The 17,346-nt window shown below is 41.3% G+C and overlaps 1 protein-coding gene across 1 annotated transcript in view; it reads left to right on the forward strand.

The window, feature by feature from the left end:
• Positions 1–16,975, forward strand: part of FBXL4 (F-box and leucine rich repeat protein 4) — a gene marked incomplete at its 5' end in the record, with an annotated part of 56,805 nt that extends 39,830 nt beyond the window's left edge. The window contains 3 exons of the mRNA XM_084261941.1: positions 6,045–6,116; positions 8,649–8,961; positions 16,797–16,975. Coding sequence (XP_084118067.1) covers positions 6,045–6,116; positions 8,649–8,961; positions 16,797–16,960 — 549 coding nt within the window. The 3' untranslated portion in view covers positions 16,961–16,975. The remainder of the gene's footprint in view (positions 1–6,044; positions 6,117–8,648; positions 8,962–16,796) is intronic.
• Between the last annotated feature and the right edge of the window lie 371 nt (positions 16,976–17,346).

Consider the following 17,346-nt stretch of genomic DNA (forward strand, 5'->3'; position numbering starts at 1 on the left):
GAGCCACACGCGTGATTCTCTTCTCAATTTGCCAAGAGCTAGCTTGTAGTTGTCTTAAAGCAGATGGTGTTTTCCTTGCTCTCTCCTTTCCCAGTGACTCAATAGTCAGCTTTTTGTTTCACCATGGAGTTCTTCATGTGTGTATGGTTTTACTTGTGACAACTTGGCAGATCATTTTTATTATTATTTTGAGGAAGGAGCTTATAACCTGTTTGGCATGTTCACTTGCTAATTTCGTTGTCATTAATTTGTGACTTCATGCAGAAAGACACGATTCAGACTTCTCATGCCTTGTGTATGTGTGATGTGTCTAACTTGGTTCTCCCAACAGGGTAATTCTAGTCTGTAGCATGCTGGAGTCAATGTGTTGCCTTTAAGGAGAATTCCCAAAGTAGTTTTGTACACAGTAATGTGTTTGCAGTAATACTTGTGTGCAGGACGAGGCAGTTGCGCAGGAAGGGGCTTTGTATCTGCAGCAGTAGAATCATAGGACCTGTGGTACGTGTCCTGAAGTGTCAGGTGCTTTGATTGAATCTGTTCCCACAGTCGTGCATTTGGCTGAATCAGCTGATCCCAACTTCCCTTGCTCCAAATTTAAACCCTTTGGGAACAAAAGGGAAAGTCCTGCCCAGATCACAAACACAGGAACCATTCTGTGCAGTTCTGAGAATATTTGAGTTTCTCTGCCGAGGGATCAGCTTCCAAGAACATGAGTGTGATTGATGGGCTGAGACCTGGAAGATTTCACTGGCTTAGCCTTAGTCTGTAATTCTCCACTTCTCTCTGCCTGCTTCTCAGGTTACAAGAAGTTTAAGGAATTAATTCAAAAGCTATTGACTGTGACTTTTATTAGGGAGGCAGAGCACTTAGAGTACCCTGCAGATTTACCTCCTCATTACCACATTTACCTCTCCTCATTCAGGCAAGGTTGAATTTTCTGTCTTGGATTTTCACTCAAATTATTAGTTGTTACTAAATGGAATAATACTTTCAGATAAATGGGTTCCCAAAGTATAACTGTGTGGTGTCAAATGTATACTGACTGCTTGATGTCCTGTAGTAATTGCTTAATTGCAGTATCAACATTTAGCTAAGTGTGTTGAGAAATGTAAGTTTGATTTGTATACAAACTGCACATGACAACTGGGTATTTGGTGTTTCCCAGTTCTTTAATAGTCAGCTGATCAAATCTTTTCATGCCTTTGCTGTTTGCCTTATGAAAAGGTGATTATCTTTGGAGTAAACTTTTCTAAGCATGTTATCCATTAAAGTTGGTTAATACAGTCTTAAATACCCTGCTTCTAAGCTAAAAGCAAATATTTTTTATGAATTTTTTAACGTAGATCTATAGAGTAAGATGAAATTGCTGCCTAGAAACAGGTGATAGAACCTGTTATTAAATGTAACAAACTCGTAAATTTATATGCAAAGGCAACTCGCCGCAAAGACTCTTTGAGGTTCAATTTTTGATGGAGAGATAATTGAAATATGAAAAAGAAATTGTCATCTTTAGGAATGTTGTTATATTAATTCTTTGATATTGTGGGAAAATGCAATATTCTCATTGTGGTGAGCTTGTAGATGTAGGTATGTTATCTGATATCTGCCTGCAACTAAGGTTATATAGATATTTGAATGTAAGTGGAGACAACAGGGTTTGGGGGGGAGTTAGGCCAGGGAGGGTTACAGATGAGGTTGTCATTTCAAAATTATAAGAAAAAACTAATACACCTTTGTTTGTCCTTTCATATAATGGGTGGGGGAGGGTGGGGTGGGGAGGGAGGCAGAGATTAAAGGATTTTTTTTTCCTACCCCTAACTTAGATTTTGTTTTTTAAAAATTACAAATTAAAGTCTTGCATAACTCAGTTTTTTCGTGAACAAAGTGGCTAGCTGGAGAATTAGTAACTCTTTGACTAAAAACATAGTTAAGCACAGGAAATTATATTTAGAGAAGGGAGGAAACAGTCTTTGATGAGACTTAACGATTGCGTTCAGCATTCACTTCATTGAAAAATTTGAAGAAAAAAAAATTGCAGGAGAATAAAAGTCTTGTAAAAGATTCAGGCTTTCAAGTTGTTTCACTGAGGGGCTGGAAGAATTCCCAACTTATGTGAGACACAGTTCTTCTGAGAACGAAAAACAGCCTGTTGTTTGTTCCCAGCATAAAATGTAACAATATTTAGTTTCTTAGGATTTCTGTATAAAAAGAAATTTTATAAAAAGGTACAGACTGTTTCTTCCCTGTCCTACCCCTAAAAGTAAAACACTGTTGTTTTTCTTAAGCTCCTCCTTTAATCCCCCGGAGGCACACCGTGGTGCACATATTTTTCTGCCTTTTATTATTGTGCAGCCATGATGTGATAGCTGTATTACATTGCATCATTTGTATTTTTAAAAACCCTTTTTTTGGGGGTGGTGGGGGGGGTTAAATCTTGGGCTACTTGATAGTAAAGCTGCAGTGCATAAACAGTCAGAAATTCAAAGCACGTCATTCACAGGTGAGCCAGACCTGCCACAGGCAGAAGGGGGTTGAGCTCAGGCTATCTCTTGGATACTTAGCTCATTGTACAAACGTCAGAAATCATTTGCACTTCCTGCCAAATAATGAATGAAAAAAAATCCTGAAAAAAGCAAGATTCAGTCTTGCCAAGTGTGTTACTACTCTGGCACCAGTATTTGGTTTCTCCACTGGTGGGTTCTCCGTTCAAACCAGCAACATCTAGGTCAAAACTTAAGCGTGATGTCTGAGGTCTTTACAAAGACAGGTGGGTTACAAGTTAGTCCAGGGTCAGCTCTTTAGTTGAAGTATACACAACACACAAAGGACTTCCAGGCTTCTTGTTCCATAAAGACTGGAGGACTATGTTTGGGCAGACCTCTCACCCGTCTTATGTGGAGTAAGTTAGGTTATCCAGCGGTAACCTCTTCTCTTGTCCAAAGCAAGATCAACTCTGTCCTTTCTGACGGATGTTTGTCTGACCTGTTCATAAAGGCTTCAGAGGCTCCTCAGGCAGTCTGCTTCCCTTTTCTGAGGTGTAGGAATACCTGCCATGCCCCAAAACATTTCTGTCATCTGCTCTGTAAGGTTGTGCTCAGTAGCAGTACCATATTCTTCCGATCAATTTGATGTCAAGAGTCTTCTCTTTTAAAACAATTCCTGCACAGTCTCAGCTGCACATTTTCCTCATCTGAAAACACTTCTCTGAGGAATGCAGGTTAGGGTTAGAACTATTTTTTTGGTCCTTTTGGACTCTTCCTGTTGTCTGTGCCATCTTAGAAAAAATTATTATTATTTTAGTAGGTTTTGTTTTGGCCTGGATGGCACCATGGACACATTTACAGTTTTGTTTCCAGGGTGGCAAGGGGTTCTTTGTTTGGTTTTGTGGTGGGTTTTTTTTAATCACCACATTCTCTTTTTTATCTGATAAGATAGGAGTCTTATCGCTCATCTTGTGTGGCAAGTCAGAGAGATGAATTGTACAGACAGATGGCTTGAAACAGACAGGTTATAACAATGATACTCCTTCTATATGTTGTGCATATGGATTCTGTGAGCTGCCATTCTCGCCTGCTATTTTCATGTCCTTTGCCACCTGGATTCTCAATTGACAGAGGCACAGCTAGGCATGCACAAAGGGTTTTTTCTTCTTCCTTGACATATGTGAACCCTGCCTCGGTGGCAGAAGAACAGGCACTGCTCCTCAAAATCCTGACTTGCTGCGTGTGGGCATGTACACGCTCCAGAAGAGGAATTCATATAGCCAGTATAATTAATGCTGAGTAAATACATGTTTACTCTTGGGCTTGATGTGGTATGCCATGGTGTTCTTCCATGCACCCACATTCCCAGTGCTTTTTTTTAATTGTTTGAGGAGGGGGTTTTAATAATGGTTTAAAATTATTCTGTAAAAACTTATCAGTTCTGAAAAGACCTTTGAAGATGTGGACTCTATGCATATCAATACAGGAAGGACACTTTCAAATTAGAGAGGGGCTAGAAAAGGTATTCCAAGAGATGAATTAAATTCCTGTTAAAGTTAATGAAAGTAGCTCAGTTGTCTAATCAGGGTAGCTATGAATATTATTCTTCCTATCTATTTCACCCCTCTCTGAGCAAGAGGAAGCATGAACTTGATCTCACGTTCTTCAAGCTGTTCAGAGTGCCTGCTTTTGCACTATTTGTGCCAGTTAAAAATATTGCTGCTTCCCTACCTTTTGGGCCAGTGTTTAAGTTCTAGTCTAAGAAAAAGCCATGGTGGAATGTAGTGAGGTATTCAGCTTTCCTCTGGAGTCGCCTGAATACCTGCAGAAACCCTGTATACACAGTGTATGCAGTCAGAGGCTGATTTATTTAAGATTTTTAGAGAGGGGATTGGGGATTTTGCTTTTCATTTGTGCACCAGAGTAGGTTCTAAAGCTCCATGGCTTCACTGAGTTAAATAGTAAAGACTCTGTGTCTCATTCTCTTGGAGTTACTCATTTATTCAGCTTTAATGACCCAAATGAAGCATTTGCTTAATAAATACGTTATTTAAAACGTACTGGATATTTACACATTCACTAGCTTTAAAGTGTTACCTCTCTACTAATGATTTTTTAATGCTCTTGTGTTTAATTCCCTAGCTACCTTTTTCTTTAAAAACATGAATGAAAGTAATGCAAGCAAGCAGAGAGTGGCTTCGTAAGACCTCTGCAAAGATATATTCAGCATGTACTTTCAGTCTGCCTTTGGGAAATCAAATCTTAGAAGGCCAAGTTAGAAGCTGAGGTTCCATACATGTCAAGTGTTGGGTGTTTCTAATTGTTCTCTGGAGACACCTAAATTAGGTGTCTGAAATGGTCTCCATGAGTACCCCATGCTATGTCCCTGTTCTGTGTCTGCCAGCCTTTCAGATATTTCTTCATGGTGGTATGACAAAAGATTGTGTTTCTGCCAAATTTCATTACAGCATAACGAACTGGGGAAAATAAGAAAAGCATTTTACCGTAAACTAAAAAAAAATAATAAGCTGCAAATGCATAAAATATTGTTTATTAATGTTCTCATAGGAATTCCACTTACTAGCAGTAGATTATTTTGTCATTTATATATTGCTTGGGGTTTTTTCCATTGGAAACTTTTGTATATTACTGTAGACATCCACAGACTTCTATTGTTAATACATTGTGAAACTTATTCCCATTTTCAAGCTCATACAGATCACAAAGTCCTAATGAAGCGGTGAATGTTCTAAGTACGACACGCAACTCTTTGGGGTGTGAATCCCAGGCTACGTGTGTATTTCCAATTCCAAAACAGAATACGGCTACAAACAACATGGAAGAGTCTTCTCTGTGTCCTGGAAAGACAAATAAAAACCCGTGAAGTTCCCCTTGTTGTACTTTACATTTTGTAAGATGCATCTGATGTTCCAGTCCGATTTCAAGCTGAGCAGCGTGCAGTACTTTCTGAAAAGAATGGCCATGTTAAATGGCAGGAGCGTGACTGTAAAATACACATTATATCTGTTTCACTCTGCATGTGAGTAGTGACAGGTGCTCAATGGTTGTCAGCATCCTTGTCAGCACAGAGGCTCCTTTGACATTAAAGTCACCAGCTCGGTCCTGATGCTGCGCAGCTCTATTGGCAGTTCCATCAGGCTGCAGCCGATCAGCGAATGTCAGAGCCTCCCCTGTTCTTCTGGTGTGTCGCCAGACCTCTGTGTTTTCGGGCTGGCCTTGCCTGTTACTTGAACTTGCCATACTTCTTCAGCAGCTTTCCTGTGGGAAATGAGTGGATAGGTCATGGGTGCGTAGGTTTTTCTTCAGGGCAATGCACAACCACATCCAGAGTGACTTGCATAAAGGTTTGTAACGATTACCGTTGCTTTAAGCCAATCAATGGGTAGGGTACCCAGGGACTCATTAAGTGGCATTTGTGGTGTCTGTAACAGAGTTTTGAGCTGTATTTCAGGAAATGTGGTGACAGCCTTTAATGTCTAATTGACCTCTTCTCTTTGTTTCACTTTCCATATTCCCTTCTGATGTGTTCCCCCGTGGCAGCAAACAGCCCTGCTCAGTATTCTGAACTTCTGCTCGGAGCTGCAGCACCTCAGCCTGGGCAGCTGCGTCATGGTGAGTACTTACACTGAGACCGGGAGCATGTGCATGTGCCTGCTTGCTTTGGAACTAGACCTATGTTTGTTTCACAAAGACACATTGAATGCTAAGTTGATCACAGAATCAGAGAAGGGTAGGGGTTAGAAGGGAACTCTGGTGATTATCTAGTCCAACACCTCTGCTAAAGCAGGATCTGATGTTATATTATACTCTCTTGAGAGGTCCAAGATGAATGCAGCTTAGTCATATGCATAAGGTTTACATACTAGTTCAGTGGGCCTAAAGCATAGCTTATAGTCTTTCTCCGTTCTTCAGCCTTTTCGTACATTTTGGGGCATTCTTTATATGTATAATCACCTTTTCTTTCCCAAACTAATCAAGACACTCGTTTTTATTCAGAGCAAACCATCGTTCCTAGCAGACAAACACTTGTGTCTGACCCTACAGTAATAACCATGAGGGAAATAATTTCAGCAAAAGCTGAGTCCTAGACTCACTGGGCACCCTCCTCAATTTAAAGAAAGAGGATACAGGGACAGCAAAGATTCTGTAGGGCACTCGCTGAGCTGTGTTCCATGTGAGTGCTGGAGCTGTAGGTAGTAGAGCTCTGGCTTGCTGCTATCGTGACAGTGGACATGCCAGATCATTCATAGGGAGACATAGCTGACCTTCCTCATAGTTCAAGAAGCAAGGAACAAAGCAGAATTGGCTCAGCCTTCCCTGCTTTGACTCATGGACAGATGAGGAAGGCAGCATGACTGCATTTTTCCAGCTTTCTTTGCCTTCCTATGTTTTTTGATTGGGGATTTAATTTCTGCCTGTCAGCAGGACCCTGTTTCAGTCCCTCTGGCTTGCCCGAGGTAACTAGTAAAGTCTCCCATAAGGAGATGCAGCAACTGATCAACCTGGAATAGAAATAAGCTCATTCTTCAAGCTGTATGTGCTTATGGTGGCAGTGCCTATCATCATAAAGACAGTTTTAATCACATTTTGAAGGAAAAACAACTGTGCAATAAAAAGAAGGGGTTTTCAAAGAAATTGAACTTTTCACTGCATTTTTACTGGTTTTTAGAATCACAGAATCACCTGAGTTGGAAGGGACCCATACGGTTCATCAGGTCCAACTTCTGACTCCACACAGGTCCAGTCAAGTCAGAGCATGGGACTGACTGAATCGTCCAGACACTTCTTGAAGTCAGCCAAGTTCGGTGCTGTGACCACTTCCCTGGGGAGTCTGTTCCAGTGCCTGACCACCCTCTCAGTAAAGAACCTCTTTCTAACATCCAACCTAAACCTCCCCTGTCACAGCATCATGCCATTCCCTCAGGTTCTATCACTGGCTGCCAAAGAGAGGAGATAGGTGCACGCCCCAGGCCACAGTGCAGAGTGGGACAGTCACCTCCCTGGACTGGATGGCCATGCCGTGCTTGATGCACCCCAGGATACTGTTGGCCCTCCTGGCTGCCTGGGCACTAACTCATGGTTAACTTGCTGTTGACCAAGACCACCAAATCTCTCTCAGCATGGATGGTCTCCAGCATCTGATCCCCCAGTCTGTACGTGCAGTCAGGGTTGCCCTTTCCCAGGTGCAGAATCTGGCACTTACCCTGTTAAACTTCATGTGGTTGGGGGTTGCCCGGCTCTCTAATCTGTCCAGGTCTCTCTGCAAGGCTTCATCATCCTCAACAGAGTGAACAGCTCCTCCCAATTTGGTTTCATCTGCAAATTTACTTAAGGTACCATCTAGTCCTGTGTCCAGATCATTTATGAAAATACAGAATCAGAATCACAGAATCACAAGGTTGGAAGAGACCTTTTGAAGATCATCGAGTCCAACCATTCCCATCCTATGCTAAGCCATATCCCTAAGCACCTCATCTACCCTTTTTTTGAACACATCCAGGGATGGTGACTCAACCACCTCCCTGGGCAGCCTGTTCCAGGCCCTGATAACTCTTTCAGTAAAAAATTTTTTTCTAATATCCAATCTGACCCTGCCCTGGCACAGCTTCATGCCATTTCCTCTTGTTCTATCTTCTGTCACCTGGCTGAAGAGACCATCACCCACCTCTCTACATCCTCCCTTTGAGTAGTTATAGGTGGTGATAAGGTCTCCCCTCAGCCACCTCTTCTCCAGGCTAAACAGCCCCAGCTCCCTCAGCTGCTCCTCATATGATTTGCCCTCCAGCCCCTTCATCAGCCTGGTTGCCCTTCTCTGCACTTGCTCAAGGACCTCAATGTCCTTTTTATGGTGGGGAGCCCAGAACTGCACACAGTCCTCAAGGTACTGAAGAAGAAATAACTGGACCTAATTAGAATTAAGTCAATCTTTTAAAACCACATGTCTTTGGGGTTGATAGGAAATTGTTTCTGGTTTTGTCTCTTGTAAAAGTAGACCTCACTGTACTCTACAGTCAGTTTCGGAGCTCTCTAGAAATGACAAATGCTTAAGACAGATCTGTAGGTGTGTTAGCAAGTATATCTTGAAACACCTATGTATGTCTGGAGAGATGGTATACATGACAAAGTGTTTGCTTTCCCTTGCAGATTGAAGACTACGATCTTGTAGCAAGCATGATGGGAGCAAAATGCAAAAAGCTTCGCAGCCTGGATCTGTGGAGATGTAAAAACATAACCGAAAGTGGAATAGCAGAGTTGGCTTCAGGCTGCCAGCTTTTGGAAGAACTTGATCTTGGCTGGTGCCCTACCTTACAGAGCAGTACAGGCTGTTTCACAAACCTTGCCCGTAAGCTCCCGAACTTGCAGAAGCTCTTCCTTACGGCCAACAGGTCCGTGTGTGACACGGACATCGAGGAGCTGGCTGCTAACTGCACACACTTACGGCAGCTGGATATACTGGGTAAGAAGATGCAGGGCTGTTGGTACACTTTCTTACTGTGCCTCAGAAGCCTTGCAGTTAAAAAGAAACCCTTAAGACAAAACTGTCTTCTGAGCATATTTTTAAATAAATACCTGTTTAAATTATGGTTTAGCATATGAGAGAAAATGGAGGGACCTTTTACTCACTGCAGTGAATTTCTAACTCAAAATCCAGTGGATTTTACCAACCATATTTGGCTGCTTAGTATGAGTTGCTTAGACTGATATTCAGCTGTGAGATTTTTCCAGTAACTTTTAGTTTCATGGCCATTACGCTTTTTTTAAACTTTTAATCTTTCTCTTTTGACTATCAGAAGATCCAATTTCTACTCCTTCTTTCTGCTTTTGTTTGTTGTTTTACTTCTGTGAAGTGTGACAAAGTGTATTTATAGCCTGAGCCTGTGATCAATAAGCAGATTTATGCTTTTGCACAATACAGATACACCAAGCAATATTGAATTTGTTGCTGTTACCGGGAAGTAAATTTAACTCATTGAAGAGGAAAAGGTAATTAACAGCAAAACTTCAAATAGACTTTCTGCTAAGCTGGGAATGAAGTGATGAGGGGGCAAAAAGCATAGTAAATCTTTTAATTTCTAATCCTCTGCAGCCTCCGTATTTTAAAATATTTTTAGAAATGTAAAGTAAACATAGTTTGGACTCTTGAGTAAGAATTTTGCGAAATGTTGTTTTGCATGATACTGAATTTATTTTTTTATGGTGGAATATGAAGTTTTCCTTTTAAACTAATGTAGGACAGCAGGGATATTTGTGACATCAAGGTGGGAGAAATTTCTTCATGCATTTGCTGACATGTTTTCACAAGGTCAGTTGAAAAAGGAAGATTTACATTAAGGGAAGAAAGTAACTACACTGTGTGATTTTAATATTTAATGATTAAAATGGAAATACTACAATTTGATTGAGAGAGGTGCTAGAAAGAACTGAGAGGCCTCAACTTGAATAATATTCCAAGCAAGTTTAAGGCTATCAGCATTTCTCATTTAAAAAAAAATTACCATGTGGCTTCAGATTGTCACTCCACTATAGCTAGGACACTCTTCCACCATGAAATATGGGTTTGCTTATCTCTGATTGACAAAGTTGCCTTCTGACCAATGTGGGAAAGGAGAAGGAACAGCTAAAAACCTATCCCTGCCTTGTACATATTGGAAAGCCTTGATGTCTATGTCCAGAGGAGGTTATGTGTTTTGCGTATCCCTAAGGAAATCTGTATCATAGGGCACGTTTCTCTACTCAGACATGAAAAATTTCCAAGCAGCATAGTGAATGAAGTCTTTCATAAACATGTGTGTTCTCCTGACCACCCACTTCCAAGCATTTCTGTTACAGTGGCATTGTGTTTGCCCACAAAGTGGTCTGACCTTTCCGCTACGCCAGAGACTGCCCAGAGACTGGCTGAGCTGTGCTGAGCCTACGGGTGGTCTGCTGCTTCTGCTGCCTCTCTGCCCGCAGCGACGGCTTGTTGCCACTCTTCTCCTTTAGCATTTGAATTCAGGTTGATGTCTCGCTGATGTTTTTTTGTGGAAAAATAATGTGTGAGTGTGGAAGAGGATTTTGTTCTGTTGTTCTGCTGCCTGGGTGCTTACCAGTATAGCTGAGTCACATGGATTTGCAGTCAACCTTTCCCAGTGAGGCTGCGTGTTTATTTCAGATACGTGCTCTCCAGAGGATAAGCAGTTGAATTATCTGTGAGATGTTACCAGAAACCTTAATATCTGCCTTCCAGGCCTTGCTTTCTTCCTTCAGAGGAACATTTAGTTAGAAGGGGGGAAGGTTGTCTTCTGTAAAGGAATCGGTACAAGGTGATGTGATATGATATAATATATGAAGGAGTTACCCAGCTTTTTTGGGAGCAGCAAGGAAATGGTGCTGATTTCTTTGCTTGAAGGTGGGGAACCATTGCATTCTGTGGTTAAAAGAAAGAGTTACCAAGTAGAACTCTACATCAGGTCATCTGGAGGTAGATTTGCCAGGGTTCCCACCTAAGTGCAGAAGTCGCTGTTATCTGAGCTAAAGAGCTCGTGTCTCAGTGTGGGAGCATGGGGAAAGTCATACATCTCTGTATGTGCACTAACTTTTGGTGGCTGATGCAGAGCCATCCTGTTACTGGTAGCTCTGTAAAATGCTTAATATGTTTTTGTCCTTTTGAAGAAGCGCGACAACAGGTCTGAAGCTGTCAGAGGCCTGAGGTCAATGCTCAGCTTTGCAAGAGTAACCTTGAACAGTGGGTCTTCTCTGTGATGTGAATGTAGGAGAGGTACTCTCATTATATCCTTTGTCATCTCCCAAGTGCAGAAATGCCTGGCTTGTACATGCATTGTTAAGGCCGCAGAAGTATTGCTGCTAGGTTAGCAGTGCGTGCTGTAGGGGAACTTCTTTTGCTTCAACAAAGCTCTGTAAAAGCTTGAGGGTTATTTTTTGCTATGTACAGGCGCTTCCCTAAGTAGAGATCTGAGTGTCTTACCTTGCACTGCAGTCACCAGCGTTGACAATACTGTACTGGTTTCTCTCTACAGTTCTTGGAACTTAATGAACTTGTCAGGGAAGACTTCCAGTTTCAGTTATAGATTGTTTATCACCACAATAGCTTCGGGACTGGAGGAGTCTACGCCTCTGAAAGAAACCTTGTTGAACTTTGTCATTCATATAAGTGTTACAGAATGGGTGTTATATGTATACCCTGGATGCTGTTTTCAGGTGGTAGGTCCTGTGGCTTGCTACTCATCTGTCCTTTCCTTAGTCTCCCCATTATTGCTTGGAAATTCACTTGTTACAGAACTTGAGGACTCCATAAAAGATAAAAACTTCCAGTTTTCAAGGGCTCTGTAAAATGATTTGCCTCTGTGTAACATTGTTTGGTGGGTGGCTGTGTTTGTGGTATATAAAACATAATTCAGAAAGTAAATTTCTTTTTTAAAAAAATAAATCATGAGTTGGATTCGTATCTGCTGTATTACAATACAATTTAGAAGCAGCAGCATGATGTAAGTATGTTATATGAGGGTGTGCTTCTTCAAGTTGGGTTCTGAGCTTTCTTTTACCCATTACGTACTGAGCTGCCTGCTTACAAGTATCATTTCTTTCTCTGCCCACATCCTTCCCACTGACTGATGTGGTGGGTTTCCACCCTGCAGTGGAATGATCCAGCTGTGATCATCTGACAGTTTTGAAGGGATGGAGTAAATCATCCACTGCTCCCAAAAGTTAAGTGGACACCTGTAGACCTGTAATTGAAAGCCAGCCTTCAAAGTGATCAGTGTTACGCAATGCGACGAGTCAGATGACAACCTGGATTGGCAGTGCCAAGAGCTTTTCTTGTACATCATATCAGCTGCATAGTTGTATTGCTGTGGGGCTGCCAGCTGCTGTCGAGGATGAAGAATAAGTCATCTTAACCTCACTCCCCAAAAGTCTTGACTGCCTCTGTCCTGTTCAAAAAGAGTAACAAAAAGCAGACACCCTTGTTACCGCAAAATTCATGTATTCCTATCTACATACCAACACCTCCCACACCTTCCTGAGCAACAGAAAACCCAACTGCCCCCTTGCCAGCTGTCAGAATTTTCAGCTTTATCTTGAGAGCATCAACACGTAGGTAGTCAATTCAAACATGAAAATGTGTAGCCTGTTAAAATTCAGAATTTGAACTGTGTGCAATGGATTGAATAAAATGTCTGGCTGGACTAGGGGAGGAAAGGAGAAGTAAGAATGTTTGAGGGAGTAGTTATTTTCAGGGTCTCTACACTTAAATATTAGTTGGTGTGTAGTAGTATCGCTTGCCCTCAAAATTGGAGCTCTGGCAATTTTTTATACACGTCTCCTGAACAAATCTAGAATTGAAAGCCTTGGATATAATACTTTATAGCTAATAAAAATAATTGCTCTAGCAAAGAAATTATTAGTCAGAAGTACCTTTAACAAAGGTGATATCAGAGAATTTTTCCAGGGAATAACCCGAACAACAAAATTAAATAGCCAATTTTAAAACACCAATTAATGTATTTATTCTGTGAAATGGGTGATTAGTCCATGTTGGAAAAGATGTTGTAACAGAGCTTCCAAACTCTAGAAAAACATGCTATATAGGTAACTAGCAGGATACATTGTCAGTCTTTCAAAGGCAAAGGAAAATGTGCTGTATTACATTGCAGAAGTGCTTTTGAGTGTGCTGATAAGAAATATATATCACTAATTTTATGTTGTATAGATAAAAGCAAGGCTGTGGGTGATGTTTGTTTATGTCCTGGCCTGAGTAACCAAACCCCAGCTAGATTACTGGCTTTGTTTTTTTTTAGCTTTTAGAATAAGGCATTTCCTGACATAAAATTTTAAGTCTGAGGAGGATACAAGAAACAGGTGCAGTAAAGCGTGTAATTCAGGATGGCCTGTTTAGTTACAAATCTATTCCAAATCTTAGGTGAAACAGTAGGAGAACTGTCAAAGTGCAGGTAAAAGGGAATGAAGAACACCCCACACAGAAAATGTGTGGCCAGGCATCTCGATCCATCATTTCTGTAGAAACACACATTTGGCTCTTGAAGCTTAAAAGCTGTGATGTGTAAACGAGACTGGTCTGAAACAAAGGTGTTGGTGCAGTAGCAGTTTTAAGGCTTGGTGGGGAAAAAAGGATGAGAAGCATAATGTGGTGTTCCTGGAGCTTTGGTTGGAAGGATGGAGCAGGTCTTGCTGGTAGGGTGGTGGTACTACGGTAAAATTCAGGTTGAGTGAAATGAATAACTGAAGCATGTTATGGAATTTCTGTGTATGGCTGCAGGGACTGTTGCATCGGCCACCTGATGGCTGTGGTGACAGTGGCCATGTAATGACAAGGGACTTCTGAATCACAGTAATAGTGACAAGCTTTGATTACCTTCACGTGGATGAGGTGAAATTTGGGGGCATGATACTGAAGAGTGTTTTCAGGTGATGTTAAATGAGGTCTCAAAGCAACTAACCTAAAAGCCTGCTGTAGAAGTGAAGACCATGCAAAGATACGTCCTTGCTTACAAAGAGAAGAGTACAGGAGGCTACTAAAACCACAGTCATCTTTCTGGAATCTAGGAAGTAAACCAAAATCATATTGTGGCAGAACGAGATATTAAAGAGCCATTGGCTGATGGTAAATGCTAAAATTATATTGACATGTTCAAAGAAGTTTGCGTGAGAGTTACTGAGGTTGTCAGATGCTCCAGATGAAAAGGATGGCTCAGATATGAGGTGGCCATTGCAAGAGAACAGTTGTCTATCCATTAGTGTTCATGGCAAGGGGGATCAAGCAGGCTGCTACATCAGAGCCATTCTTTCCAGGAGATTAGCCTGGAAAGCTGCCTTAAATTGGAATGCCAATACAGAAAGCTTTTGAACAAATCGATACATTGAACAATAATAAATTGTTAGGACTAAATGGTATTTATGCAGCGGTTCTAAATGAGCTCAGCTACAGGGCTGTGGAAATCTTATTTCTGGTGTGTGATCTGTCACTTAAATCAGCCTCGACACTAGAGGAATGAAGGATTACAAACATGGCACAGGCTTCTGTAAAGGGTTGGGAGCTGCAAAACAGTGAGAGTGTCTTCTGCTCTATGTAGAATGGTTGCAGTGGTAAGAAATAAAGAATCACTGGACATAAAAGCCATTATGTATCTTGACGGAGAGCTGTATTCCCCATCAGGGTAGTTGTGCCCCTTCAGTCCTTCGGAGTTCCTTGAAATTCTTGCTGAAGGTGAGCACTGATCCAGTGGGTTTTCTGCTTTTGTAACTTATCTGTGTTCTTCTGGGTTGTCATGAGTGTTTCAAAGATCCAGATCTTTTATCACAATGAAGTTAGGGCACTGCTCTGGTCTTCAAGGGTTTGTACTAATCTGTTTATAAGTAATCCAGGCAAAAGGTTGAATCATTCTATACCAGAGGGTAATGCACAGATATTTGGGGTAGAAAAATCTTAAACTGAAAAATTTAACACTGAAAAATTGCAGAGTGATCCTATGATACTTAGTAAACAGATGATAAAGCAGAAGGAAAAACTGTTCCATCGAGTGCAAAATAATCATGTAAGGCAAAATAACATTAAGCATATGGGGGATGGTTTTGTATTAGTTACTGTTCTGTAGGAAAGAGATCCCATGGACAGATTTTGGAAAGCGTCAGCTCATCACTCAGCAGGGTTCTAACAGACAAACAGGTGGTTATGCTTACTTAGGGAAGAAATGGAGAAAACACCCTAAGGCCTCATTATGCAGTCACCAACTTTGTGCTCAGACCACTGTGTAGTTCTGGCCATCCAATTCCAAAAGTACTCAATCAGTGCAGAAACAAGACATCAGAACTCATGTGAGTCTGGAAGACAGACAGACTTGAGAGAAATGAGGGTCCATAGGATTATGGATGATGTGGAAATAGTGAACGGGGAATGATCTCTCACTGCTGCTTTATGATTCGTTCCTCCTTAATTATTGCAATTGAGAGGCAGTGGGGTTTTTTGGTTTGGTTTTTTTTAAAACATATAGTTAAACTATAGAATGAAGCAGTCATAAGTATAAAGAAGTTTAGAAAAGTAGTAGCATTCATAAAAGGTAGCTTGAGAAATCCCCAAACTGATCATTTTTGGCAGCTGAGAGGATCCACCAATGAGAAACTTTTAAAATCTTGCTTTTGCCTTTTTTCTTCTTCTTCTTTTGATACATATTATTGTCCCTGGACAACAATATTGTCCCTAGACAAGATCCCAGTCTAGATGGCTTTTTGAGGTGCAGTTCAGTTCAAGGTGGAGCTGTATCTACCAGCAGGTCTCTGCATTCATGTTGGATGTATAAACTTTCTAGAGCCAGGAGGGCTTGATGAGCAGTCCAGCCCACCGTAGACATCCAGGCTTGGTTTGGTTCCATTGCCCAGAGTAACCTCCCTGGCTTCCAAGCCTTCCATTAAGGCATGGATCTTAACTTCTGAGACCACTGTCCTGTGTGCCAGCTCTGTGTGGATGCCCCCAGGGGGCACGAGGCACTTCAGGCAATGGAATCAGTGCCCAGTCAGCTGCATCACATGCTGGGCATTGTGGACTACACTGACTGGATTTCCATCAGCTATAAAGGTGTGTGGATGCACGTATATATGCACTAATTATTTGATTTCTGACTCAGTCCCACCCTTGCTGTGAGCCTGTGGGACACTCAGGAGCTTAGTCGCTGTGGCCATGTTTTCAGCAGGGGTAAATATGTGTGTTTTCTGTTACAGTGTGTGTGTATATATACATACAGCTGGGAGTCTTTTGCACAGCTGCCCTTGTGTGTGCTTAACACCCATACTCTGGAGCCTCAGAAGCCTTGCTGATGTATTTGGCACAGGAGTAACATATGTGTTTGTGTGTGTGTGTGTGTGTGCTCTGCCAGTCATTGCAGTCAGCCAGAGAGTCACGAGAGCACAAGTGTAGCGTACTATGTCACTTGTTGCCAGAACACATCACCTGGTCACTGGGAGGTCTTGTAGCTGTGGGTACCTTGGCTCAGCTTCTGTACTTAGAAATTCCTCTTGAAGTTGTAAAGTTGCTCCCCCTGCACCCACCCCATTAGAAAATGATAGAGATACTTAAGCCGTTGGGTTAGGAAACTACAACAGGCTTCTTAAAGGCAAAAATTCTGCACTGTCTCTGAGAGGCTTTTACTTTCAAATCTAGTTGAAAGAATCTAAATAAAAAATGCATTATAGTAGCGTTGTTTTTATAGTAGCTTTTTTTAAAAACAGTCTGTTCTCTGTAACCTTACAATTCGTTGTCTTTCTCCTTTTGTTTTTGAACAGGGACGAGGATGGTAAGCCCTGCATCTTTAAGAAAACTGCTGGAGTCTTGTAAAGATCTTTCTTTACTCGATGTGTCCTTCTGTTCACAGATTGATAATAGAGTTGTCCTAGAACTGAATGCCAACTTTCCTAATGTGTTCATAAAAAAGAGTTTCACCCAGTGACTCGCTACATATGCTGCTGTGGAATTTGTTTGACAGAGTTGTTTCCTGTGAATTTGTGCTGACTTTTTTTTTTTAAAGAAGAATATAAATCCCCTATGAAATAGTGGAAAGTATTAATTATCCACACAAATGGGTAAAATACATTTAAATATGTTATGCATTTCTTAAAGACTTGATATTGTATCTAACAGTTGTTTTACTCTGTATTAATTTGTGGCACTGCATGTTTTTAAATACCAGCCATATGTGTGGCTTTAATGAGAAGAAAACAAATAATAACATCATCTTAACTGTCCCTCGATAGGGTGTGATACACAATAAACCATGTTAATATCCAGGAGAAAGCAGAACTTCAGTATTTAGCAGTAAGCAAAAGATATGGGTGC

The sequence above is a fragment of the Gallinula chloropus genome (genome assembly GCF_964237585.1).
Source record: "Gallinula chloropus genome assembly, chromosome: 3".
In the NCBI taxonomy this organism is placed as follows: domain Eukaryota; kingdom Metazoa; phylum Chordata; class Aves; order Gruiformes; family Rallidae; genus Gallinula; species Gallinula chloropus.